Raw genomic sequence first — 26365 nt, 5'->3', positions numbered from 1 at the left:
AACTATAAGACACTGATGAAAGAAATTGAAGATGACACAAAGAAATGGAAAGACAATCCATGCTCATGGATTGGAAGAACAACTACTGTCAAAATGTCTATACTACTCAAAGCAATCTACACATTTAATCCAATCCCTACGAAAATATCAACAGCACTTTTCACAGAGCCAGAACAAACAATCCTAAAATTTGTATGGAACCACGAAAGAGCCTGAATAGCCAAAGCAACCTCTTAAAACAAACAAACAAAAAACTGAAGGCATGACAGTTCTGGGCTTCAAGTTATGTTACAAGGTTTTAGTGATTAAAACAGTATGGTACTGGCATAAAAATAGATATATAGATCAATGGAACAGAATAGAAAACCCAGAAATGAACCCACAATTATGTGATCAATTAATCTTTGGCAAAGGAGGAAAGAACATGCAATGGAAAAAAGATGGTCTCTTCAACAAGTGGTGCTGGAAAAATGGAGAGCTATATGCAAAGGAATGAAAACTGGACCACTTTTTAAATTTTTTAATGTTTTGTTTATTTTTGAGACAGAGCATGAGCAGGGGAAGGGCAGAGAGAGGGAGACACAGAATCCGAAGCAGGCTCCAGGCTGAGCTGTCAACACAGAGCCTGACGCGGGGCTGGAACTCACAAACCGTGAGATCATGACCTGAGCTGAAGTCGGACGCTCAACCGACTGAGCCACCCAGGTGCCCCGAAACTGGACCACTTTCTTATGCCATACACAAAAATAAATTCAAAATAGATTAAAGACCTAAGTGCACTGTTTGTGATGAGCACCAGTGGTGTATGGAAGTATTGAATCACTGTATTGTACACCTGAAACTAATATTACAATGTATGTTAACTAAATGGAATTTAAATAAAAACTTCAAAAAAATTTAAAAAGATTTTGTCTCTTTAAAAAATTTCAGGAGCGCCTGGGTGGCTCAGTTAAGCTTCCGACTTCACCTCAGGTCATGATCTCGTGATTAGAGCCCTGCATCAGACTCTGTGCTGACAGCCTGGAGCCTGCTTTGGATTCTGTATCTCCTCTCTTTTGCCCCTCCCCTGCTTATTATCTGTTTTTCTCTCCCTCAAAATAAACATTTAAAAAAAAATTCACCAGTTTCTTTTTACTTTTTAAAAATTCCAATGTAGGTAACATAGAGTATTATTAATATTAGTTTCAGGTATAAAATGTAGTGAGTCATTTTATGTATTATTCAGTGTTCATCATGAGAAGTGTACTCTTAATGCCTTTCACCTATTTTACCCATTCCCCCCTCATCCTCCCCTCTGCTAACCATCTGCTTGTTCTCTGTATTTAAGAGTCTGTTTTTTGGTTTGCCTTTTGTTTTGTTTTTCTTTGTTCACTTGCTTTGTTTCTTAAATTCCACATATGAGAGAAATTATATGGTATTTGTCTTTCACTGACTTATTTTACTTAGCTTATACCCTCTAAATCCATCCATGTTGTTGCAAATGGCAAGATTTCATTCTTTCTTATGGCTGAATAATATTCCATTATATATGTACATACATACACACCACATCTTATCTGTTCATCTGTCGATGGACACTGGGCTGCCTCCATAATTTAGCTATTGTAAATAATGCTTCAATAAGCATAGGGGTGCATATATCCTTTTAGTGTTTTCATATTCTTTGGGTAAATACCCAGAAGTGCAATTATAGATCATATGGTAGTTCTATTTTTAAAGTTTTGACTAACCTCCATACTGTTTTCCATAGTGGCTGCACCAGTTTGCATTCCCGTCAACAGTACATGAGGATTCCTTTTTCACCATATCCTCACCGACACTTGTTGTGTCTTATGTTTTTTATTTTAGTCATTCTTTTTTTATTAACAAAAATTTTTTTAATGTTTATTTTTGAGAGACAGGGAGTCACAGAATCCGAAGCAGGCTTCAGGCCCTGAGCTGTCAGCACAGAGCCCGACACGGGTCTTGAACTCATGAACTGTGAGATCATGACCTGAGCCGAAGTTGGATGCTTAACTGAGTCACCCAGGTGCCCCAACAAAATATATTTAAACAATAGAATACTCTGGGATTCTTCCTTTGTGAGCTCATGGAATTGTATACGTATGCATTTTATTATGTGTAAATTTTACTTTAAAAACAAAAAGGCTAAACAAAAGAGAATTGGTTGATGAAATCGTCTGTTTTGTGAATGTTATTGTGTATCCATGTGATGTCTGAAAATGTGGTAGCTTCACAACCATGAAGAGAATTAAGCCAACAGGTTATGTTGGCAGAAGTATGGTGTCAACTTTAAACATAAAATAGCCAGTTTTACTAGCAAAATGAGTTTATTCAGGATAGCGGAGGAAATGCACTTTGGGACATACAAACTATGGCAAACTGTAAGCAAGTCCAGAGAACAAAGGAAAGGAGCATTCTTTTATATAGAAGAGGAGGGACTTGGGAGGGGTAGTTTGGAAAGAAAGGAGAGGAGTGAGAGTTTGGGGCTTTGGTAGCTTTTCATTGGGGGAGTTGTGGTAGTTCTTGTTGGTTTGTTGATGGGCAAGGAGTAAATCTTGTTTCCACCTGTTGGAGTAGTGGTAGCAAAATAAGCTTTCTGTTTGGGTTGTAAACAGCAATGAGTGGTGGTGTGTGGGATCTCCCCCTTCAATGAGATTTTCTGTACGCAGTTTCAATGAAAAAGACCAGGATCCTTGATGATATTGAGTCAGATTTTTTTTTTTTTTTTTTAAAGAGCCAACCACATCTTCTTTAGTCTCAGCAGCAGGTGACTGGAGCCCCTACCTACAAAGGAACTTTAGAAGGCTACTCTGATTACTGGAAAGGAATGTTAGCACTTCTATTAGGACAGGATGGGAGAGGAAATTGGAAGGGAGCCAGAGGGAAAGACTGCTGGGCCACATACAAGGAGGTACACGTGGCGTTCCCACTGGATCAGGCGCTAGAGATGAACACTGCCATCTCCCTCAGAGTGAAGGAAGAGACAAAGCCTGAGATACGAGCCAGATCTTTGAACGTTTAAAACTTTGAATTTTAGAATTTGAAATTCTGAATGTTTTAAAAAATTGTGAATTATAAAAAGCAGAAAAGTGCACAAAAACTATCCTTTGAGTGATTTACAAAGCAAACCCCCAATTTAACCACAACAAAGATCAAAATGCAGAACACTGATGGCCTTTTCTCTGGTAACACTGTCCTGACTTTTACGTTAATCACTTCTTTTTATAGTTTTATAACCTAAACACACCTAAGCATGTATCTTCTAAGTCCTACAGTTTTGCCCGTTTTTAATTTTTTCTGAACTTTATGTTTAGAATAGTGTGCTTTTTTGTCTGTCTTTCGCACAGTATTTTTGAAGTTCACCTGTGTGGAGTGTTTCTGTAGGTTATTTTCGTTGTCGTAAAGTGCTAGTTTCATTATGTCACAATATGTGTCTTCAGCTGTTAATGGACATTTGGTTTGTTTTCTAGGTTTCATCTGGGAATAGTATTGTTACGAGCAGTAACTTTACAACAGAAATCTCTTGGTGTACTTGTACTCACATTTTGGCGGGGTAGGTTTCAAGTAGAAGTATTATTGAGTCATGGTATATATACATCTTTAACGTGAGTAGTGCTCATTTTTTTTCTAACATGGATATACCAGTTTACACCACAACTTGTTGCTTCTCCTCCTCTTTAGACTTGTTATGGTCAATCGTTTTGGTTTTCTCATTGTGATTTTAATTTTAAAAATAAATCCTACACATTACTATGTAAAAAGATAATTCAAGAGAAATAATTGGGTAAAAGGTTCAAATGAACTTTTCACAAAAGAGGACATCCAAATGGCTCATCAACAGAGAAAAGTTGCTCAATCTTATTTTTTCAGGAAATTGCTTTTTAGCTTTTTTAGTATGGTTTTTTTTTTTTTTTTCCTGCCATGGGTTATTGAAAGCACTCTCCTATATTCCAGTAACTTTGTTTTTTTTGTTTTTTTTTTGTTTTTGTTTTTGTTTTTTTTTTGCTTTTTCACATTTAGAGCTTCAGTACAACTACAGTTAATTTTAGTGCATAATGCAAAGTTGGGCCCAGGTCCATAAAGTGATCTGGTTGTCCCAGCACCTTTTTATTGCAGACTTCTGTTTCCTCACTGATTAGCAAAACCACCTTTGTTCTTAAATGTCTTACATGGGTCGATGTGTCTTAATAACTGTAGATTTGTAACGTCTTGATATCCAGTCCTCCTATCTTGTTTTCTAAAATAGTTTCTGCTGTTCTTTACAAGATTTCTGGCCTTTTGTATTTCCATGTAAATTTCTGAATCAGTATGCTAAATTTTACACACACACACACACACACACACACGTAACACACATGCATGCACCCCTACTTATTAGGATATTGATTGGTATTACATCCATGTATCTGGGGAGAATTTATATCTTTAGAATGTTGTTTTCCAGTATATGGTACATAGTTCTATGTATATAGGTCTTTTTTAGTTTCTCTAATGGGTATCTGTGTAATGGTTTGCACATCTTTTTGCCTAGGTATTTGATATTCTTTGGTGCTTTTAAAATGTCTTTAAAAATATTGCTGACACGTAGAGTGCAGTTAATTTTTATATTCATCCACCTAGCAGTCTTCACCAAGTTCTTCTGATGATTTCTCTATAAATTCTTTTGGATTTTCTACATACACAATTAGAACAATCTGTATGTAAAGAAAGTTTTATTTTTCCTTCCCAGTTTTTTAACCTTTTATATCTTTGTCTTGTTCCACATTTTTTGTTGGTTATTTTCATTGTTGAATAAAATTGATGATGATGGACATCCTGGTCTTGATTGCATTTCCAAAGGAAGGTACAGGAGTGCCTCAGTGGCTCAGTTGGTTAAGTGTCTGACTTATGGCTCAGGTCATGATCTCATGGTTAGTGAGTTCAAGCCCCACATTGGGCTTTGTGTTGATAGTGCAGAGCCTGCTTTGGATCCTCTGTCTCTCTCTCAAAAATAAATAAACATTAAAAAGTAACAAAAAAAAAGGATGGCACAGAGATTTTAGAATCAAGTAGAGTGGTGTATTATTTTTGTATACATCTTTTTTTAAATTGATGTGCCTTCCAGTTCCTAGCTTGTGGTTTCTTTTTTTATGTTGTGCCAAAATTCATATAACATAAAATTAAATGTTTTAAAGTAGAGAATTCGGTGGTATTTTGTCCATTCATAGTGTTGTACATCTATCACCTCCATCTGGTTCCCAAACATTTTATCACCTTCTAAGATAACTCTGTATCCATTGAACAGTCACTTTTTCTCCCTCCCCTCAGTCCCTGGTAGCCATCAATGTGTTTTCTATCTCTCTCGATTTACCTATTTTGATTATTACTATAAATGGAATCATACTCCAATGACACAAATGGTGGATGTTTTATTTCTGTCCCACAAGTTCCTGAACATCTGTTACTTTTTACATCTATTTTCTATTCAGGTTAAGTGATTTCTGTTGCTTTGTCTTCTAATTCATTCTTTTTCTTCTCTATTTCTTTTTTTTAATAAAAAAAATTTAAATATTTATTTTTGAGAGAGAGAGAGACAGAGCATTAGCAGGGGAGGGGCAGAGAGAGAGAGGGAGACACAGAATCCAAAGCAGGGCTCCGGGCTCTGAGCCATCAGCACAGAACCGGACATGGGGCTTGAACTCACGAACTGTGTATCATGACCTGAGCTGAAGTTGGATGCTTAACCAACTGAGCCACCCAGGCACCCCTCTTTTCTATTTCTGCCTTTGAGCTCATCCTTAGATTTTTATTTTGGTCATTGTATTTTTTAGTTCTATAATTTCACTTGGTTCTTCTTTGTATCTTCTATTCTTTGCTGAGACTTGTATTTCTTTGCTGTGTCTTTTTTTCTAAATTTATTTCAGGCTTGTTTGTAATTATTCACTGAAATATTTTTAGCATGGCTTATTTAAAATCTTTGCCAGATAACTTTAACATATTTTTTCTCTTAGTGTTGGCATCCATCACTTGTCCTTTTACTTTCAGTTTGAGACCTTTCTCATTCTTTAAAAAAATTTTTTTTTCAACGTTTATTTATTTTTGGGACAGAGAGAGACAGAGCATGAACAGGGGAGGGGCAGAGAGAGAGGGAGACACAGAATCAGAAACAGGCTCCAGGCTCCGAGCCATCAGCCCAGAGCCCGACGCGGGGCTCGAACTCACGGACCGCGAGATCGTGACCTGGCTGAAGTCGGACGCTTAACCAACTGCGCCACCCAGGCGCCCCGAGACCTTTCTCATTCTTGGTGTGACTAGTGATTTTCTTTTGAAACCTGGACATGTAGAGTATTATGTTATGAGACTGTTTACTATTTCTGGCTTTTCCTGACACTTCTCTGGCACAGGAAAGGGGGGAAATGCCCCATTATTGCCAGATAAGGGGTAGAAGTCTAGGTTCCCCTGTTGGCTTCTGTTGTCACCTGAGTTGTGGGCGATCATCATTCTTGCTGGGTGCCATGGAGTTCTGGCTCCTCAGGTGGTCCCCACTGTCACCCTAGAAAGAGTAGCCTGTTACCACTGAGTGGTAGTGCCAGACCTAACTCTGGACTAGCGCTTATCTGATGGCTCTTCAACAGTGTGAGGTAGGTGCTCTTCCTTACTGCTGGTAGGGGGGAAAGTTCAGGTTTCCTGCGTAGTCTCCACTGACATTACAGAAGCATGGGACTTTATTACCACTCAGCAGGGATAAAAGTCCCAACTTCCTTGTTGACCTTCTTATATACCACGCAAGCTGGCAGGATATTAGAGTACCTCCTAACAATCTGGCCTTTGCTGGCACGGTTGGTGGTGGAGTCACAGTTTTTTCTGTAGTATTTTCCTGGAGTAGATTTTATTGTCTAAAACATTTTTGTCTTGCTAGGTTTCCCCTTTCTTCTTTCTTTGGCTAAGAGAGCAGGCTTTTGTTAAGGCCTTTTTTTTTTTTTGCCCCTTCCCCAAGTCTGAAACCATTGCCACCTTGTTTAGCTCCAGGTTGGAGATCATATATGAAAAGGAATCCCTGGGAACCCACCTGTGTGTCAATTTTGATATTCCGAGGTTTTTAGCCGGTTTGGCTGCTGGTCTCTATTTTTGAGAGTTGTTTTATATATGTATACCGTTCAGGACATTTATTTGTATTAGTGGGATTATATAGGGAAATATACATCTGCTCCATCATCCCAGAAGCAGAAGTCTTTACTACAAAAGTTTTAAGATGTCTTATCAGTTTTCATTTACTTCTAGATATTTTCTGATTTCTGTTGTGACCTTCTCTTTAATTCATGTTGTTTAGAAATGTATTCTTTCTAGGCATATATAGCTTTTCAGTTACTTTTTTCTGTTGTTTTAGTTTAATTGCACTGTGACCAGAAAAATAGTCTGTATAATTTTGTTTTTAAAATTTTTAAAATATTTTTAAAAAATACCCAGCATGTAGTCAGTATTTATAAATGTGACATGTATGTTTATAAGGAATGTGTATTCTATAGTTCTGGGAATAGTTTTCTATATATGTTAGGTCAGGTGGGTTAATTATATTGATTAAGTTGTCTATATTCTTACTGATTACTTTTTTGTGTTTTTTCTACTGGTTACCAAGAATAGTGGTTAAATTATACCCCTATGATTCTGAATCTATCTATTTACCCTGTAGTTCTGACCCCTTCTACTTTATTTGTGTATAAAATTGTCATACCTTTCTGGTGTATTTAATCTTTTATCATTACAAATGTCTTACTTCATCTACTGTACTGTTTCTGTTGATTGTTATTATTTTTTGACCTTAAATTCTACTTTATCTGATATTAATGTAATTCTGTCATCTGTCTTTAGAGTAATGCTTAATTATATTTTTGGGGTTTTTTTCAGTCTTCATGTCCTTATGTTTTAAAAAGTCATATAAAAAGATACATAGTTGGGTGATATTTTTTTTACGTTTCTTATTTGAAGCATTAATCTATCTACTTTAGAGTAATTAATGATATGTGCCTAAGTCTATTGTGTAACTGTTTGTTTTCCTGCTTATTTATGTTCCATCTTATCTCCCTGCTTGCCTTCTTTTAAATGGAATTCTTGGTGCACCTGGTGGCTTAGTTGGTCAAGCGTCTGACTTCGGCTCAGGTAATGGTCTTGTGGTTTGTGGGTTTGAGCCTGTGTCGGGCTTTGTGCTGACACCTCAGAGCCTGGAACCTGCTTTGGATTCTGTGTCTCCCTCTCTCTGCCCCTCTCCTGCTTGCTCTCTCAAAATAAATAAACATTAAAAAAATAAATAGAATTCTTAATGGAGGGGTGATTCTCAAAGGAAGGACAGAGGTGATTTTTGCCTCTCTAGGGTACATTTGGTAAAATGTGGAGACCTTTTGTTTTTTACTACTGGGGGGAGGAGTACTACTAGCATCTAATAGGTAGAGACGAGGAATATGTTACTAAATATTCTACAATGTACAGGAAAGCCCCCTTCCCACAAAGAATTATCTGGTCTAAAATATCAGTAGTGTAAAGGTTGAGAAACCCTTTATTAGAGTGATTTGAGTAATTAAAAATTTTCCACCCGTTTAGCATTCTTAGTGGTTATCCCACAAATAGGTTCAGGAAACTTAATATGAAGAATCAGATAAGTAAATATTTTAGATTCTTCAGGCCATGTATAGTTTCTCTTATGTGTTCTTTTCCCCCTCTCTACCTTCTTTCTTTCCTTTTTCAAAGTTGTTTTAGGTTTGTATAAAAATTGAGCAGAAACTACAGAGAATTGCCATGTACCCCTTGCATCAAACATGCACAGCCTCCCCCACTATTAACACCAAGAACATCATCTCCCAGAAGAGTGCTATGTTTGTTACAATTGAGGAACCTATACTGACATGTCACTATCACTCTTAGTCCATAGTTTACATTAAGGTTCACTCTTGGTGTTGTATATTCTGAGTTTTAACAAATGTATGTGGGCATGTATTCTGTGATAATAATATTCTACAGAATAATTTCACTGCTCTAAAAATCTTATATGCTGTACCTTTTCATCTCTTCCAGAATGTCATATAGTTGGAATCCAACAGTATGTATCCCTTTTAGATTGGGTTCTTTCACTTAGTAATATGCACTTAAGGTTTCCTTCACATCTTATTGTGGCTTGATGGTCATTTCTTTTTTGGGCTGAATAATACTCTGTTGTTGAGATATACAACAGTTTATCCATTCACCTACTAAAGGACATCTTGGTTGCTTCCAAGGTTTGGCAATTATGAATAAAGCTGCTATAAGCATTCATGTGCAATTTTTTGGTGTGTGAATGTAAGTTTTCATCTAATTTGGGTAAATAACACAGAGTGCTGTTGGACTATATGGTAAGACTAATAAATCAGAGTTCCTGTTATTCCACATTTTCACCAGCATTTGGTGTTGTCATTGTTTGTATTTGGGCCATTCTGATAGGTTTTTAGTAGTACCTTATTGCTTAAATTTGCAATTCCCTAATGACTTACGTTGTTGAACATCTTTTCATATGCTTATTTGCCATTGGTGTACCTTCTTTGGTGAGAGGTGTGTTAAGGCCTTTGGGCCATTGTTTAATTCAGTTGTTTGTTTTCTTATTGTTGAGTCTGACTTTGTGTATTTTGCTTAATAGCCCTTTATCAGATTGGTCTTTCTCAAATATTTCCTCCCAGTCTATGACTTCTCATTCTCTTGACAGTGTCATTCACAGAACAGAAGTTTTAATGTTTATTTATTTTTGAGAGACAGACAGAGTGTGAGCAGGGGAAGGGAAGAAAGAGAGACAGACACAAAATCCATAGCAGGCTCTAGGCTCCGAGCGGTCAGCCCAGAGCCCGATTCAGGGCTCGAACTCACCGTGAGATCATGACCTGAGCCCAAGTCAGATGTTTAACTGACTGAGCCACCCAGGAGCCCCCACAGAGCAGAAGTTTTAAATTTTAATGAAGTGTAACTCACCAGTTATTTCTTTCATGGATCTTGCCCTTGGTTGTGTATTTAAAAAGTCACTGTCATACCAGGGACCTTTGTTATGTTCCAGGAATTTGATAGTTTTGCATTTTATATTTATGTACATTTGAGCTAATTTTTGTGGAAGGTATAACATCTGCCTAGATCCACTTTTTTTTTGGCACGTGCATTACTTTTGCATGTGCTCCTGTGTCAAAGATCGGTTGACTATAGTTTAGTCTATATGTGGACTCTTCTGTTCCAGTAATCTATTTGTTATTTTTTCAATATCACGCTCTCATACTTTTGCTTTTATGGTAAGTTTCAAAGTCAGATAGTGTCAGTCCTCTGACTTTGTTCTTATGCAATATTGTGTTGGCTATTCTGTGTCTCTTGTCTCTGTGCATAAATTTTAGAATTAGTTTGTTGATATCCACAAAATAACTTCTGGGGATCGTATTGAATCTATCCATCAAGTTGGGAAGAACTTACATCTTGGCAGTATTGAGTCTTCCTATCCATGAACATAGAGTATCTTTCCATTTATTTAGTTCTTTGTTGTTTTCCATCAAAGTTTAGTAATTTTCCTCATATTAAAAAATGTACATGTTTTGTTAAGTTTATAGCTATTTCATTTTGGGAAGTACTAATGTAAATGGTATTTTAAATTTCAAATTTCTTCTGTTCATTGCTGATACATAGGAAAGTGATAGACTTTTTTTGTTTGTTTATGTGTTTATTTTGAGAGAGAGAGAATGTGGGAGGGGCAGAGAGAGAGGGAGAGAGAGAGAATCCAAAGCACGCTCTGCACTGTCAGTGCAGAGCCTGCTGGGGGGCTTGAACTTGGGAACCATGAGATCATGACCTGAGCCAAAACCAAGAGTTGGACTCTTAACTGACTCAGATACCCAGGTGCCCTGATAGACTTTTTTGTGTTAACTCTATCCTGCAACCTTGCTATAATGTTTATCAGTTCCAGGAGTATTTTTTTAAAATTTGATCTTCTACACAGATAATCATGTCCTGTGCAAAGAAAGACAGTTTTATTTCTTCCTTCTGTATTTGTATGTGTTTTATTTTATTTTTTTGGCTTAATACATTAGCTAAGACTTCCCATTATGATATTGAAAAGAAGTGGTGAGAGGGGACGTTTTTATTTGTTCTTGATCTTAGTGGAAAAATTTCTATTTTCTCACCTCTATGATGTTAGCTGTAGAGTTTTTATACATGTTCTTTATCAAGTTGAGAAAGTTCCCCTCCATACCTAGTTTGAGTTTTTAAAATTATGAATGGATATTGGATTTTGTCAAGTACTTTTTCTGCATCTATTGATAAGATCGTGTGATTTTTTTGCTTTAGTCTATTTGTGTAATGGATTACGTTAATTGACGTTTTTTAAATGTTGAACCAGCTTTGCATGCCTGGAATAAATTCTACTTGGTCATGATGTGTAAATCTTTTTATACATTATTGGATTCAACTTGTTAATATTTTGTTGAGGATTTTTTCATCTGTATTCATTGTTTTTCTTTTTTTTCTTTTTAAGCTCTTAAAACATTCTTGGCTTGGGACTATGTGAAAGAAGAATACAGGCCAAATGTGGCTCATGAGCTATAATTTTCCCACCCCTTTCCTAGTGATTATATTATGCATCTTTGACTTCTCAAAGTGTAATATTCATTGATACTTTTAGCCTTTCCTATACAGTGCAAGGGATCTGTAATTCTACCTTTACTGACTTAGATGCCATTTCTTTATGTATTATAAGACTATATCTGTTAAGAAATCCTAAGGTATTATTTTATGCAGTCTGTGTCCAATTAGAATTATGCACATATTTCCGGTTTTCATTTATCTTTATTTTTGCATTGTCCAGTTCACATCTAAGGTAATTTTCCTTGTGTATGGAAGACTCCTTTACTGTTTCTTTTGCTGTGCATCTTCTGGGATGAATTTGTTCCATTTGTCTGAAAATGTCTTTATTTTACCACTGTTCTCTAAAGATTTTCCTTTTTTTTGCTATATTTATAGAATGTTAGTTTGGCAGTTATTTTCTTTCAGCACTATAAAGGTATCGTGTTCTGGCTTTCATTGTTGAAGTCAGTTCTATTGCTTATTTTCAAGACATGTCTCTTTTCTGGACTGATCTTAAGATTTTCCCTTTTTCTTTAGGAAGATCTTAAGGTGATGTTCTTAGGTGCAGATTTCTTAATGTGATGTAGGTGGAATTCTTTTTATTTATGTCTTTGGGGTTTTTAGAACATTTTTGGGGGAGGTTCTCAAGTATCTATTTACCTGTCTATTTATTTTGCAGGTATTGCTTCTATACTCTTCTCTCTCCTTCTGGGACTCAATGGCATATCTGTTAGAATGACATTTTAACTTTATTTTCTGTATTTATTTCCTTTTTTGTATTTTTCATTCTTGTTTCTCTTCCTAATTTATCTTGAATATTTTCTTTTAACTTCTAATTCCTTCTTAAAGTATGTTTTATCTTGGCTGTTATGCTGCTTGTGCATTGAGTTTTTACTTTTGGTTATAGAATTTTTCAGTGTTAGAGTTTACATTGGTTTCTTTCTATGGTTTTGAATTCTCTTACAAGATTCTCAACCTTGTTTCCTATTGTCTTATAGATAATATTAATATAAGAAAATTTTTAGAATCGTTGTCTGACAACTCTGATAGTGAGGCTCTCATGTTATCTATTTAAATACTTTTGCTTCTTGTGACTTTAGTTCATGTTCTCTTATCTTCCCATGACTTGAGTTTTAAAATTTCTAAAAAAATTTTATTGTGTCATATTTATTTGTAAAATTGTTTTTTAGAGCAAGTTGCAGCCTATTCTAATATAATTCACCTGAATTACCCTTAGTAGCAATAATAAGGGTAAGCCTTTAAAGTCTGTATCCAAAATGGAGGGGGGTGTTCACCAGGCCTTCTCCTTGCTGTTCTAGTCTGTGTCTTTGAATACGAAGGCTGTCAGAAGGCATTCAGTCTCCCAGTCTCTGGAACTGGCAAATGCCCCTAGGAGAACAGTGGTCCCAAATTCCAGTCTCCTCTTTCTGCGTTCACATCTTCCCTTGTTTCCATTTCAGTAAATATTTATTCTGTTGTTAGTTTTCCAGTGTCTTCAAGCAGATTTTTAAAACATATGTCCAGATTTTCTTGTCCTAGGCAGGAAGCATGATCTAAATTACCTAGTCCTTTATTACTGGAAGTGAAGGCTATCTTCACATTTCTTGGTATAAGAGATTGGTAAAACACTTCCCACAGTGTTTAGCTAATTGGGATTTTTGTTTTTTGCTAAAAGCCTCCTTATATAATTAGCATGAAATTTAGAAGTTGTTTCTTTGTAAGCTTGAATATAGAATTGTGGAACCACTTTTGAAGTTCAGAGAAAGACTTATGTTTTATGAGGCCTTTCTGTCTATGTTACTAGATATCTTCTTGGAGGACTACCATAACTATATTTTCCAAGATTTTCATTGATAAATTGATTACTGCTGAACTGGAGGACAATATATCTGCAAAATACCGAAAAACAGATAAAAAATTCATTCTGACCTTGGTAAGACTTGGCAAATAAGCAGATAGTTTTCTGTGATTCTGAAATTAACAGAGGAGAAAAGTCTGAAAAAGACTATTGGCAGATGAAACCCAGGAGTTCATAACTTTGAGTCAAGAAAATACCAGAGGGCAATACAGATACATTTGCAACAGAACTAGATTTGGAGATGAGGTTATGAAAACTAATAATGGGAAACCTCATTAAAATGAAGTTGGGAGGTTCAGCAAGGGGAGCTCTCATTCCCTACCAATTGTAGACCCAACAGGAAGAGATGGACTTGACCTTGTACCTGGATGCTACTTTACTATACCAGCTAGAAGAAGAAACACTGCTTTTTGTTTTGTTTTGTTTTGTTTTTTTTTGTTTTTTAAGGTTAACAAGGTAATGGTTGTGCTGATTAAGAAATGGATATCCTGCAATTAGTGAAGTCCTGAAAACTACTTGTAGTAGATTTTACTGCCAGAAGGGAAGAATTTAAATCATTAACTCTATTTTCCTAAAATATCCAGGTCTTATTGAATTTTATTTCTATGGGGACTTAACTTCCATTTTATTTTATTTTTTTAAAAGTTTATTTATTTTGAGAGAGAGAAGGTACGCATGCATGTGCACGTGGGTGGGGGGGGGAGGGGCAGAGGGAGTGGGAGAGAATTCCAAGCAGGTTCAGCATTGTCAGCACAGAGCCTGACGTGGGGCACGAACCTACGAACCATGAGATCATGACCTGAGCTGGAATCAAGAGTCGGACGCTCAACTGACTGAGCCACCCTTAACTTCCATTTTAACGTAGGAGTTAGAATATTTGCTGTCAACTAGAATAGAAAATAAAATTATTCATTTTATCTTGGAAATCTTTGTTTCACTAGTAGTGGGACTAAAGGGTAGCTGTTGGTTTTTTCTTATGTAGTTTAAGCTTTTAGCTAATTAAAATTAAAGCCTTTTAATGCCTTTTGGTGGTATCATTAGAAAGTATGAGATAAGTTAACATTGCGTGTTTCTATCTCGTAAAAATTAATTTGGATCAAAAAGCAGACTCAAAATTATGTGCCAGTTTTATGATCCAGTTAGTTAATTCCCTGACACATGTATACTTTTGACAGGATAATACTGTGGCAGCTGCTACAAACAGTGCACTGTTGCACATTTAACATGAATAATATGTGAAGTTTTCTTGAAGGACTTCTTTCCTTCTGTTAAAATGTGATTTGACAGGAAACCAAAGTAACTTTATTTTAGTTTAAAAGTCATCTTAGGTAATATGCAGACATCACATTAATTTATCAGAAATGGTGTAATACAAGAGAGACTGAGTAATTTGCCATTGGTTTGTGTATGCTAAAGATCTTTTCTTGTAGAAAGAAAAGGTATTTCATGATAACCCATGACCAGTGGAGATGCTATTAAGGAAAGATGAAATAGTCTTGACAAAGACTAAGAAAGCTAAAGGGGGCAGAATTGTTTTGATTAAAACTTTCATTTTTAATTATTTACAATAAGAACACTTTGTCCTTATTTTTTACTTCTAGACAAACAGTTACTTTCATAATCCTGGATCAGTGCTTTTGGGGATAGCTGGGGTGATTTAGTTTCCTGTTCATAGTACAGCGCAAACACATAGGTGATCAACATTTATGTGTGGACTGATTTCTCTTCTGAGTCAATAGCATGAGTACAGCTCACCTTGTGTCAAATAAAAGACCCTTTGTAGGATTAATCACAGACATAGTTACTTGTTGAAGGTCATCTTTGTGAACATTATAATTTTCTCTAGCCATTTGTCAAGTTACAGATGGTTTTTCCCCTGATTTCACAGTGTGGATTTTGTACTAGGATCTTTCTTTCAAGTTTACCCCAGTAGCTTCAGGAACTATCTGTGGTTTGTGAATCCAAGAGGACCTAAACTGGAAAAGTTGGTAGTTCTAGTTAGGTCAGTACTTGAAGATGTGAAATTGATGGTCACATAAGCTTGGTGTGGAAGTAAAGAAAGTTTGTTAAGGTATGATTCAACTTTGTTCTTTTTGTTTTATGAACAATTAGAAATCTGAAAATTGGGCTTTGTTATAGAAATGATAGTTGAATAACAAGAAATGATAAAAAGACTGTAACACTGAAAGAGTTTAACTCATCACTAACCAAGTTCATTTCTCTGTACAGGTATAATTTGGTATCCTGAGTGTCCGTCTTAGCAAGAAGGAAGTGGAAAATACTCTTGAAAAGAAAACTAAGACAATAAGGAAGCCAGAACTTACTTTTACATGGTGATTTGCTCACTTAACAGTATGGACACTTTTCCCACCACATTTCCTCCTGGTGGAGACAGTGGGCTGACATCTTCTCAGTCTGAGGTGCAAAAAATGTTAATTGATGAAAGGTTACGATGTGAACATCATAAAACTAACTATCAGACTCTTAAAGCTGAACACACAAGGTAAATTGCTTAAATTTGGAGGTGAGGGGCCTTATTAAATATATTTTTGTCTGAATTTGTTCTGGAACATACAGTATATTTTTGTTAGTTTGCAGTATATAGTTTTAAAACTTTTTAATAGTAAAATTTTCACTTTAAAAGTAGTTAATTCAAAACTAACCATGATCTCAAGTGTTTTTTGAGTTGATAAAAGTCTTGCTTTGAAAGTAGCAAGACCTAGAAAATTAAATGTATCTAGGTGGCTAAGTGTGTTTTTCCCCCTCAAGTAAAATTGTATTTATTTTGAAACAGAGAGGGTGGGGGGAGGGCAGAGAGAGGGAAGAGAGAATCCCAAGCAGGCTCCACACTGTTAGTGCAGAGCATGACACGAAGTTCATACCCATGAACCGTGAGATCATATCCTGAGCTGAAATCAAGAGTCAGATGCTTAACCAACTGAGCCACCAGGCGCCCCTTAAGTAAAATTATATTTGTAAACTACAGTGTTAATAATTAAGTGAAACTCTATAAAGAAAAGATGTTTGTGAATTTAATGGAATAAGGTCTTGTTCTGTAGTGTTGGTTGATTTTACATAAAGTAAGATCATTAGAAAGTAAAGGATATCCTTAAAATTGAGTTTTTTTTTTTTTAAATCAGGTTGCAAGATGAGTACATAAAGTCACAAAATGAACTCAAGCGCCTATTAAATGAAAAGCAAACTCACCAGGAAAAATTTCAGCTGCTGCTTGAAGAGCTACGAGGGGAATTAGTAGAGAAAACTAAAGACTTAGAAGAAATGAAACTGCAGGTAAGAAGATATATTTCAGTGAGTACTATTGGGAAGAAATTTCCTCTGCACCTCAAAGTATTTCTAAGCTGGACTAAGAATCCAATGGATATGAGACAAATTAACAAAAGAAAATCAAATTTAGTTTGGTAAGTATTCAGAATCCACACACACAGAATTCCAAAGGCAGGCAACAGGATGCTTATGTGACATCCTGAGCTAGGGAGACCCATAAAGTCTGGGGATACAGGGGGAAGAAGATCATTATCAGGATGGTGAGAGGAGATGTTTGGAAGACAAAGGTTGCCCTGTTAAGTGGTCAAATTTATTAAGAGGAACCTCTGTTAATAGCTCTCCTCTTGGTATAGGTTCTCCTTTCCAATTAAATTTAGGCAGTTGAGGGAGAAGTAAAGAGCTTTTCCTGAATCTGTGGGGTTTTGATTACTTTGAAGTCAAAATAATCTTCATGCCAACTGGCCCATCTTGGGGAAGCCTGCCCTTTGTGCCTATGGTACAAAAGTAGTCAGATACTGGTAAATTTGGTGAGTTCTGCCTGTATTCTTAATGAGTATTTTGCTGTATTTCCAGGTGGTATAATTTAATATTCTTTCATATATTCTAGAATGTTAGCTACCACATAGGGTTTAACCATGAAGCTGTTATTGTATGCAAATTTGTATTAAATTATCTGTTCTGATTTAGGTATTGTGCTATTCAGAATAATTAGGGGAAAGGCTGGTTTGAATTGATAAATATTCAGAGTTAAAGAGTATTTTTTAAAGTTTTACTAATTTTCCTTTAAGTATTATGACTGAAACTGAGCTTAAAAAAGACTGATAGGTTTTTTGAGGTTTTATTTTTTATTAAAAATTATTTTTATTATTGAGGTATAGTTCACAAGACTGATAGTTATTTTTAAGGGGCCACTTAAAAGACTATGAAAACAATATGGGCACATAATTTATGTGCGTAATGGAAGGTAAATGGTGTTTCTAAAGCAAAAAATAGTTGATACTGAAATACTGATTATAGTTTCATTTCTCATTTGCCTAGAAAATAGACCAGAGCCAAACTTAACTATAGCACCAGTCAAACTTACCATAAATTTCAAATTAGTAGATATTAGCAGTGATAATTCTCCTGTATTCATTTAATTTCTAAGTGACACCAACTATGTATTTCTGCTTATCAAGTGCTTGGCACAAATAATAAGGTATTTTTAATACTGGAATTGTAAGTTGATAGAGTAAAAAGCTACCTTTCATCTAGTAAGTATGGCATTTTCACCCAATTCATGGATTTCTTTGACAGCAGTGTTAAAAGTTGGTCATTCAGTGTCTTGAAATCTTCCGTTGTTGGAAACACCACCATTAAGCTTGGGTTGGAGCCTCTCCTGTGCTGTTTCATTCCTAGGTATATTTGGGACATTTAAACAAATAAAAACCTCAGAAATAGGAGTTGAGTAGGGAAATGTAATTCAAGCCTATAGAATTGGTGGATTAATTTGTTTTGCAATAGTCGGAGACCTACGTAAATGAGAATCAGTGAGCACTGAACCCAAGGAATTCAAAGTATTCTTTAGGCATTGCAGATATAATTACTCCGTTTCTTCAGAGTAACTTCTAGACATGCTATTTGTACCAAGTGCATACAAACAATAAGCTTAAGAAGACTGGAGTGTTTATATTAGTATCGGATAAAATAGACTTCTAGACAAAAAGAGTGTCACTTAAGATAAAAAGGTCATTTTTATAACCAAAAATGGGTCAATTCACTAATGAGATGATGGCCTTCAACAAACAGTGGTTTTTATGCCTTCGTTTTGTCATGTAAAGAGGGTAAAAGTTGTTAACTAACAGGTTGTTGTGAAGACTAATGAGATAACATGTAGATTTTTAGTACAATGTCTGACAGAATAGATAGATACTCATAAATGATGGCCATTTTTACTCTATTTGAATGCAGCCTCCGTAGGGCAGGAGTTTTTTTCAGTGTGTCTCCAGTGCTCAAGTATATTTATATTTGTATTTATATATTTTATAGTAGCAAATATTTGTCAAATGAGTGACATGAGTAAATAGAACAAATGAATGAATTGGAAATGTTCTGTTCATATATAATACAATGTTCTTCTCTCATATGTACCTAAAGCTTAAGCATCTTAGATAATTCTCTCATTTTTTCCTGTCTGTCATGAGTTAAATTGTGTCTGCCAAAAAGGTATGTTGAATTTCTAATGCTCGGTACCTCAGAATGTGACCTTGTTTGAAAATAGAGTCTTTGCAGATGTAATTAGTTAAGATGAGGTCATACTGAAGGATGATGGGTCCTTAATCCAGTAGGACTGGTGTCTTTAGAAGAAGTGGAGAACAGACACAAAGACAGAAACATGGGTGAGGGCAGCGGGGGAGGTGGGGAGAATAATCCTACAGTGACAGAAGCAGAGATCCAAGTGCTGCAACTGCCAAGGGATGGCCAGGATCACCAGCACTCCACCAGGAGCTAGAGTGATGCAAAGAAGGATCCTTCCCTACAGTTTTCAGAGGGAGTGTGGCCTTGCTGGCACCTTGATTTTGGACTTCTAGCCTGTGAGACAATAAATTTCTGTTGTTTTAAGATACCTAGTTTGTGGTATTTTGTTACGGTAGCTCTAGGAAACTAACACACTATCCAAAGCAGAATTCCTTTTTAGAACATTTGTGACACAGGGATTTTTATTCTCTGCTTCATTGCTTTCAGTGCAAGAGAACCCAGTGAATGTTTAAAGTGATCCAGTTCCATTTATGGATTGGAGTGTGTTAAATATTTTCCCGCTCATGTTGAAATGAAATCATCCTCCCTGTGGTCTCTCTGTTGGTTCTTGTGCTATTCCTTGGATCTACACAAAATAACTTAGGACATTTCTCCATGTGATAACTTCCCAGGTGTTCATTGGCAAATATAATTTATCTGGTAACGTTTCTGTTTTTCAAGATAAACATAACCGCTTTCTATATGATATGTATCTGGAAAAAATAAGCTAAAGAAAGATCTCTCTATATATTTATATACACATGTTGAAGCAATGTAGCTGTTTGCTTTATGGATGTTTGCAATTTGTACAAATTGTGGGTTGAATAAAGTCAATTCAACAAAGTAGAATCAGCAAGAAATATTTTAATAAATGTTTATGAAAGGTGATTTTCAGAATAAACATGTATTATCTTGTCTACCTGCAGAATGCCTTTTCTGAGTTAAGATTTAATACCCCTTTGGCTTTTATAGAAAAGTGATAGAAAAGACAGAATATTTCTGTCTCATTGGTGTAGTTGTAGTGAATGGGAATAGTAATAGTGTCGGACTTTTAGGATGATTGTAAAGATGAAGTGAGACAATGCATAGGAAGTGTTGGTACAGTGCTTTGATATAATAAGTAGTTAGAACATGTTAGCTATTGTTATTGTTATGTACCATGTTAGCCAAACCTTTTTTTTTAAATATGAGTTATTTGATATATTTTCTGATACAAATTTTAAAATTTACTTTACCAGAAATCTATGTGCTTTCTTTATGCTGCCAGGCAATTGAAACTTTATAAGCCAGTTTTTTCCCATTTTATTTGGCCGCTAGGAAGCTCAGCAAAATTCATTATTCAGTTTGTCATTAACTTGTTAAGAACCTCTGGCACAGCAATATTTGCCTTCTTAAGTTAAAACATTCTTTGGAAAATAATTGGTCTGTTTTTTATCAACATAACAAGCGTTGGTATAATACAGATTTAATATAGGTAATGACACATTTTTGTTAAATTTCTTTTGAGACAAGTGGTGGCAGTATTCCATTAGAAGTCTAAGACACAGCATACTTTCCTCCTAAAATAGCATGGGGAAAACTCTCTAACTCTATGTGTGTTTTCGTGGGGGGAGGGAGGAGGATAGATTTTTTTTTTTTTTTTTTTTTTTTTAGTGTGTGTGCTTGTTTTTTAGAAGATTCTTAAGAGATAAAAAAAAATCTTACAGAGACTTTTATCAGAGAGCTTGTAGATCATAAGACTGTTGTGTAGTTGCCAGCTTCGGTGTTCTTTTCTCCTTTGTGTAGATCCATATTTCCATTTGTATTATTTTTCTACTTTCTTAAAGATTTTCTTTAACGTTTCTTATAGTACAGATCTATTGGTGAGAATTTTTTACAGCTCTTATATATCAAAAAATAATTGATTTTAAAGGTATTTTTGCTGAGTATTGATTTCTAGGTTGACTGTCTCCCTAGTACTTTAAAGGTATTGCTCTCTCTTTTCACAGATATTTTTTCACATAAGAAATTTGTTGTCATTCTTATCTTTGTTCTGTGTATGCAGTGAGTCTTTTTTTTCTTGGCTGCTCTTAAGATTTTCTCTTTATTGCTGAATTTATTTTTTTAAGTAGGCTCCACACCCAATGTGGGGCTTGAAGCACGACTCTGATTTTAAGAGTTGCATGCTCTACTGACTGAGCCAGCCAGGCCCTCCTCTTTATTGCTGATATTGAGCAATTTGATTGACATGCCTTGTACTTCATCTTTCTGGTACTTAGGATTTATTGAGCTTCTTTGGTCTATGGCCTTACAGTTTTTATCACATATAGAAAATTGTACTTTACTTCAGAAAAAAGTTTTTTCTGCCTTCTTTGATCTCCTTGGTGATCCCATTATTAGGCTACTGAAAGTTCTACCATAGTTCACTCTCAGTTTATTTATTTTCAATCTTTTTTGTCTCCTTGTTGCATTTTGGATAGATTCTGTTGTCATGTCTTCAAGTTCACTGATCTGTTTTCTTCTGCAGTGTCTAAGCAGCCATTAATCCCGTATGGTGTATTTTCATTTCAGAAATTGTAGTTTTTAATCTGAAGTCCAATTTTGATCTTTTTCATACCTTCCTTATATCTACTTAACATGTTCAATATTTTCTCTAGCTTTTTGAACATATGGAATTCAATTATAATAACTTTTAATGTCTTTGCTAATTCTCAAATCTGTATCACTTCTGAGTTGGTTTTGGTTGGTTGATTTTCTTGTTTATTGTGGGTAATATTTTCCTGCTTCTTTGCATGTCTGATAAATTTTTTTGGATGCTAGACATTGTTAATTTTATTTTGAATACTAGATGGTTTTGTATTCTGGTAAATACTCTTGAGCTTTGTTCTGGGACACAGTTACTTGGAAGCAGTTTCATCTTTCTGAGTCTTGCTTTTAAGATTGGTTGAGAGCAGGTTAATGTTTAGTGCTCCTTATTTGTCAATACTGAGAACCTTCTCAGTACTCATTTCTCAGTGAAATGAAGTTTTTGGGAAACTTTTGGGAAACTTTTGGGAAAAACAACTATTCATACCTCTGTGTGAGTTCAGATTACTTATCCATCTAATTCTTTCAGATTGTTCTTTTCCTGGCCTTAATTAAATATTTTCTTTACATGCATGTGCTGATTGGGGTACTCTACTAAATGAGTCAACAGGGACCTTTTGCAGGTCTTCTTAATTTTGTGTGCCACCCTCTTTTCTGGTACCCTGTCTTGTGACTCTTGCCACCCTGCTCCTTCTGGATTCTCAGTTCCATTTGCTTAGGTCAGAAAGTCCATCAGACATTGCCTGGATATCTCTTCCTGTGGCCTGGCAGCATTCTCAAAGCTTACTTTCTTTGTTGTTTGTCTCTCAGAGATCTCTGTTGCTTTATTAGGCCCATTGTCTTGAAAACGGATTTTTGTCTCTTCTTTTATTCTAGCAGGAGAATAAATCTGATTTCTTTTATGCCATCTGTTGGAAGTGGAAGCACTTTTATTTCTAATTAACCTTTAATTACAGAAGTCTCAAACAAGCCCTGAGGTAGAGAGGGTGGTTGTATTGCATCCTCACATACCCATCACCCACCATCAATAATTTCAATAATTACCATCTCTCAACCAGTCTTATTTTATCTTCTGACATCCCTGCTCTGTCCTTGAACCACTCTGGATTATTTTGACACAAATCATATTATCTCAACTCAAAATATTTTAGTATGTATCTTTATTACATCCCAAGGCAATCTCTCCTTTAAAAGCATAGTCATAATGCCATTATCATACCTAAAAGTACTTATTCCTTAATATCTTTTTTATGTTGCATCTTTGTTGACATTTCCCTCATTTTCCCACAGTTTTGCTTGCTTAAAGTTGGTTTTTTTGAAACAGGAATCAAATAAGGCTTATCTATTATTACTCTGTTCCTTTTAATTACCACCTCTTCTCAGTTTGGACTCCTGATGCTATTACCCAGACTCTTGACATCATAAACCAGATTGTAACAAGAGCTTTCTATCTGGTTTCCCAACTCCATTCACTGAAATTGTTTTCCCCCCATAGTCACCAGTTTTCTCCTGCCAAAGGTTTTGATCCATTTTGCTTCTTCCTAAAATGTAGATATGGTGATGCCGTTCTTAAGCTTGAATACCTTCAGTGAATAACCAAGGCACAGAGACATATGTATAGCATGCCTTTCTTTATGTAAAAATTAAAAGTTGTGTGTGTGTATATATTTGTATATTATTTCAAGAAGAATACATAAAAACTAGCAATGATAGCTTCTTAAGAGGGAAACTGGATGACTGAAGTAAAAAAGACTTAGGTTTTTAATATTTTTTGTTTCAATTATTTTATTTATGTAATTATATTCATTTTAAGTAAAAAACATTTTTTTTTAAAAGTACTACTGAATACTGAGTAAATTATAAGAGTGTAAACCTCATACCTAGGAATTTTCTACTCTGTACCCTTCCCTTTTGTTCCTAGCCAGGGTGCAGCTCTGCTAGGTGGCATTTGGAAATGTTTCAACATGGCCTTGATCATCATAGTATCTAGAGAGTATTAATGCACAGGGATCCAGGATTCTAAATTGTCTATGGTGCTTAGTGTGGTTCAATTCAAAATGCCTTTAGCTTAACTTTGAGGATCATTTTTCTCCCCAAGGAATTTAAAATGTTATCCATTCTTAGTTTTTGTGTTCTATTGAAGCTTTAGTTTTCCTATTCCTTTGATGTGGCACTATATCTATACATAAAATCTTCTCTTTTTACCTGTTTGATGAGCTTATATTGGTTATTTTTGTAGTTATTTGTATGCATAAGTTATTTTTCATATGAGAGTTTGAACTTCTTACAGAGTTAGAAATGTTTCCTGTGAGTTTTTGTGATCTTTAGAAAGTTAGGCTCTGTGTATACTTCAGTTTCTGTAAAAAAACGATGACAACTAAGCTACATTGAGGATCATTGCAAGGTTTAAATAAATTGGTAAATGCATGTAAGGTATTTAGAAAGGCATGTTATGTAGATTATATAATATATTGCAGAATACTATGTATAGTAAGTATTCTGGAAAGTTTCTGGGCTGTGTGGAGTATTGATGAATAAATGAATGAATTAAACTGAGTAGTAGTCTTCATTTTCAGAGATTAATGTAAATATAAACTGGGTTTTTTTGTTTTATAACCAGTATTCGTTCATTCTTTCAAGAAATAATAATTGAGTGATCCTATGTGCCAGGCAGTAGTGTGTGGTGTTGGAAATACACCATGGTGAATAGAGATTGTGTTTGCCCTTACAGAGCTTACTTAAATACGTAATTACTTCCTAAAATCTGAGTTCTATCAGAGAGCTATAATAGGGAGGAAACTTGTTTTGGTGGCCAGAGTAAAAATCAGCCTTTTCTGATTGAAAATAAGAAGTCTGAAGATAAAAAATAAAAATAAAAATTAAAAAAAAAATCTGAAGAGGGGCGTCTAGGTGGCTCAGTTGGTTAAGTGTCCAACATTGGCGCAGGTCATGATCTCCTGGTTTGTGGGTTCGAGCCCTGTGCTGACAGCTCAGAGCCTGGAACCTGCTTTGGATTCTGTGTCTCCCTCTCTCTCTGTCCCTCCCCCACTCACTCTCTGTCTCTCAAAAAGAAATAAACTTAAAAAAAAAAGTCTTAAGAATTCTCTGTGATATACCAAATTATTACACCTTTATTTTAATTGCTTTAGAAAATAGTTAGCTGTTGTATCATGCATGGTAACCTAGGCTGCCAACATAGTTATTCTCAACAGTCATAGTAATAATAGGGAGTATCTTTACCTCATGTTAATGGGATTTTTGACATCTCTGAGGCCCTGAAATTGTGATCTTAAAGTATTGTTTCAAATAATGGTTCTATTTATGTAGTGATTACTGTAAAGTATATTGCATAATTTCTATGAGTTGAATTTTGTTGTTTTATTTAGGTGTTGAAACTTGGTGAATTCTTGATTTTAATATTTGTGATTTCATATTTAGAATTGGTTTATATTTCTCTACATATTAGGTGTTAACTCCACAAAAGTTGGAACTGTTACGAGCCCAGATACAACAAGAATTAGAAACTCCAATGAGGGAACGTTTTAGGAATCTGGATGAAGTAAGTAATTTATATAGAAGGAACTGTGCATTTGTCTTTATGTGACTGATTAAAACCATTATCCCCCTTCTTAGAAGCCTTGCAGTAGCACCTCTTCTAACTCAAGAATCCTTACTTTTAGGGCTGCACAAGATGAGGTCCCATAATCTGTCCGACTTCCTCTCCTCCATCCACTTTGGCTTCTTTGATGTTTCTTTGGCACTCCAGAAATGGAGCAAATCAAGAATCTTTGTGTTAGCTCTTACTTGTGACATGAACAGTGTCCTTCCAGATATCTCTTGGCCAACTTCCTCCTCTCTTTTAAGGCTTTATTGAAATGTCACTTTCTCAATGAGGCCAACTTTGACTAGGATTTCCATTTAATTTTCTTTCTGCCTTTCCCATCACTTCTTAGACCTTTGGATCCCCATTTACCCTGCTCTACTTTTTATTTTTCTCTAGTACTAATCATGTTCTCGTATGATGTATAATATTTATATTTTCTATATTACCATCTCTAGAATGTAAGTTGCATGAGAGAAGGAACCTTTATCTGTTTGGTTCATTGTATATTCCAAGTTCCTAGAATGGTTCCTAGCATACAGTAGGTACTCAATTAATATTTGTGGCATGAAAGAGTATATTTCATGCAACCTCATAAAAATAAAAATTTGTTACAGTTTTCCTTTAGATTGAAAGGTTTCCTTCCTTTTATGAGATATTGGTATAATAAGACTAAATGTTTAATCAATGGAATAGGAAAAGATGACGTATATTAAGTACTATGCTTGACAACTTATATATGCAACCTTATTTAACAAATAGACCAGGACTTATACATAACAAATGAATATTGTCCCCTTCCAGATGAATCCGTTTGGAAAACTGTAGTTTAGTGATGCTGCATTGCACAGAAACAGTTGTAGAATCCGCTTTTATAAATGGCTTATTGGCCTGATAAAGTTGTCTTTTGAATATCCTCCTGGTGGATAACCAGAGCATTACGGTTGAGAGGAGACTTAATTTTGGGATGTAAACAAAGCCACTTAGACTTAAAATAGGCAATCAAGTTAAGTAAAACCTTAAAAAAAAGTATGTTTCTAATAAAATCATGAAACCCATTTTCTTGGCTTGTAAACTGGCTTAGAGAAATCTTTCAGCTAAAGACTTACAGTGATCTGAGTATTTTAGGAGGCATTCTTATTACTTAATTACCTGATGAATGTTGAAATAGTATCTCCTTCGTC

General features: G+C 35.3%; 1 protein-coding gene across 2 annotated transcripts in view; it reads left to right on the top strand.

The window, feature by feature from the left end:
- Window positions 1-26365, top strand: part of CEP83 (centrosomal protein 83) — a 121844-nt gene that overhangs the window by 20349 nt on the left and 75130 nt on the right. For both annotated transcript variants that reach the window (XM_043562117.1, XM_043562119.1), the window contains exons 2-4: window positions 15683-15956; window positions 16594-16744; window positions 25047-25139. In XM_043562117.1, coding sequence (XP_043418052.1) covers window positions 15784-15956; window positions 16594-16744; window positions 25047-25139 — 417 coding nt within the window. In that variant the 5' untranslated portion in view covers window positions 15683-15783. The remainder of the gene's footprint in view (window positions 1-15682; window positions 15957-16593; window positions 16745-25046; window positions 25140-26365) is intronic.

The sequence above is a fragment of the Prionailurus bengalensis genome, chromosome B4, assembly GCF_016509475.1.
Source record: "Prionailurus bengalensis isolate Pbe53 chromosome B4, Fcat_Pben_1.1_paternal_pri, whole genome shotgun sequence".
NCBI classification, from domain to species: Eukaryota; Metazoa; Chordata; class Mammalia; order Carnivora; family Felidae; genus Prionailurus; species Prionailurus bengalensis.
This window is presented reverse-complemented; position numbering and strand designations above follow the sequence as displayed.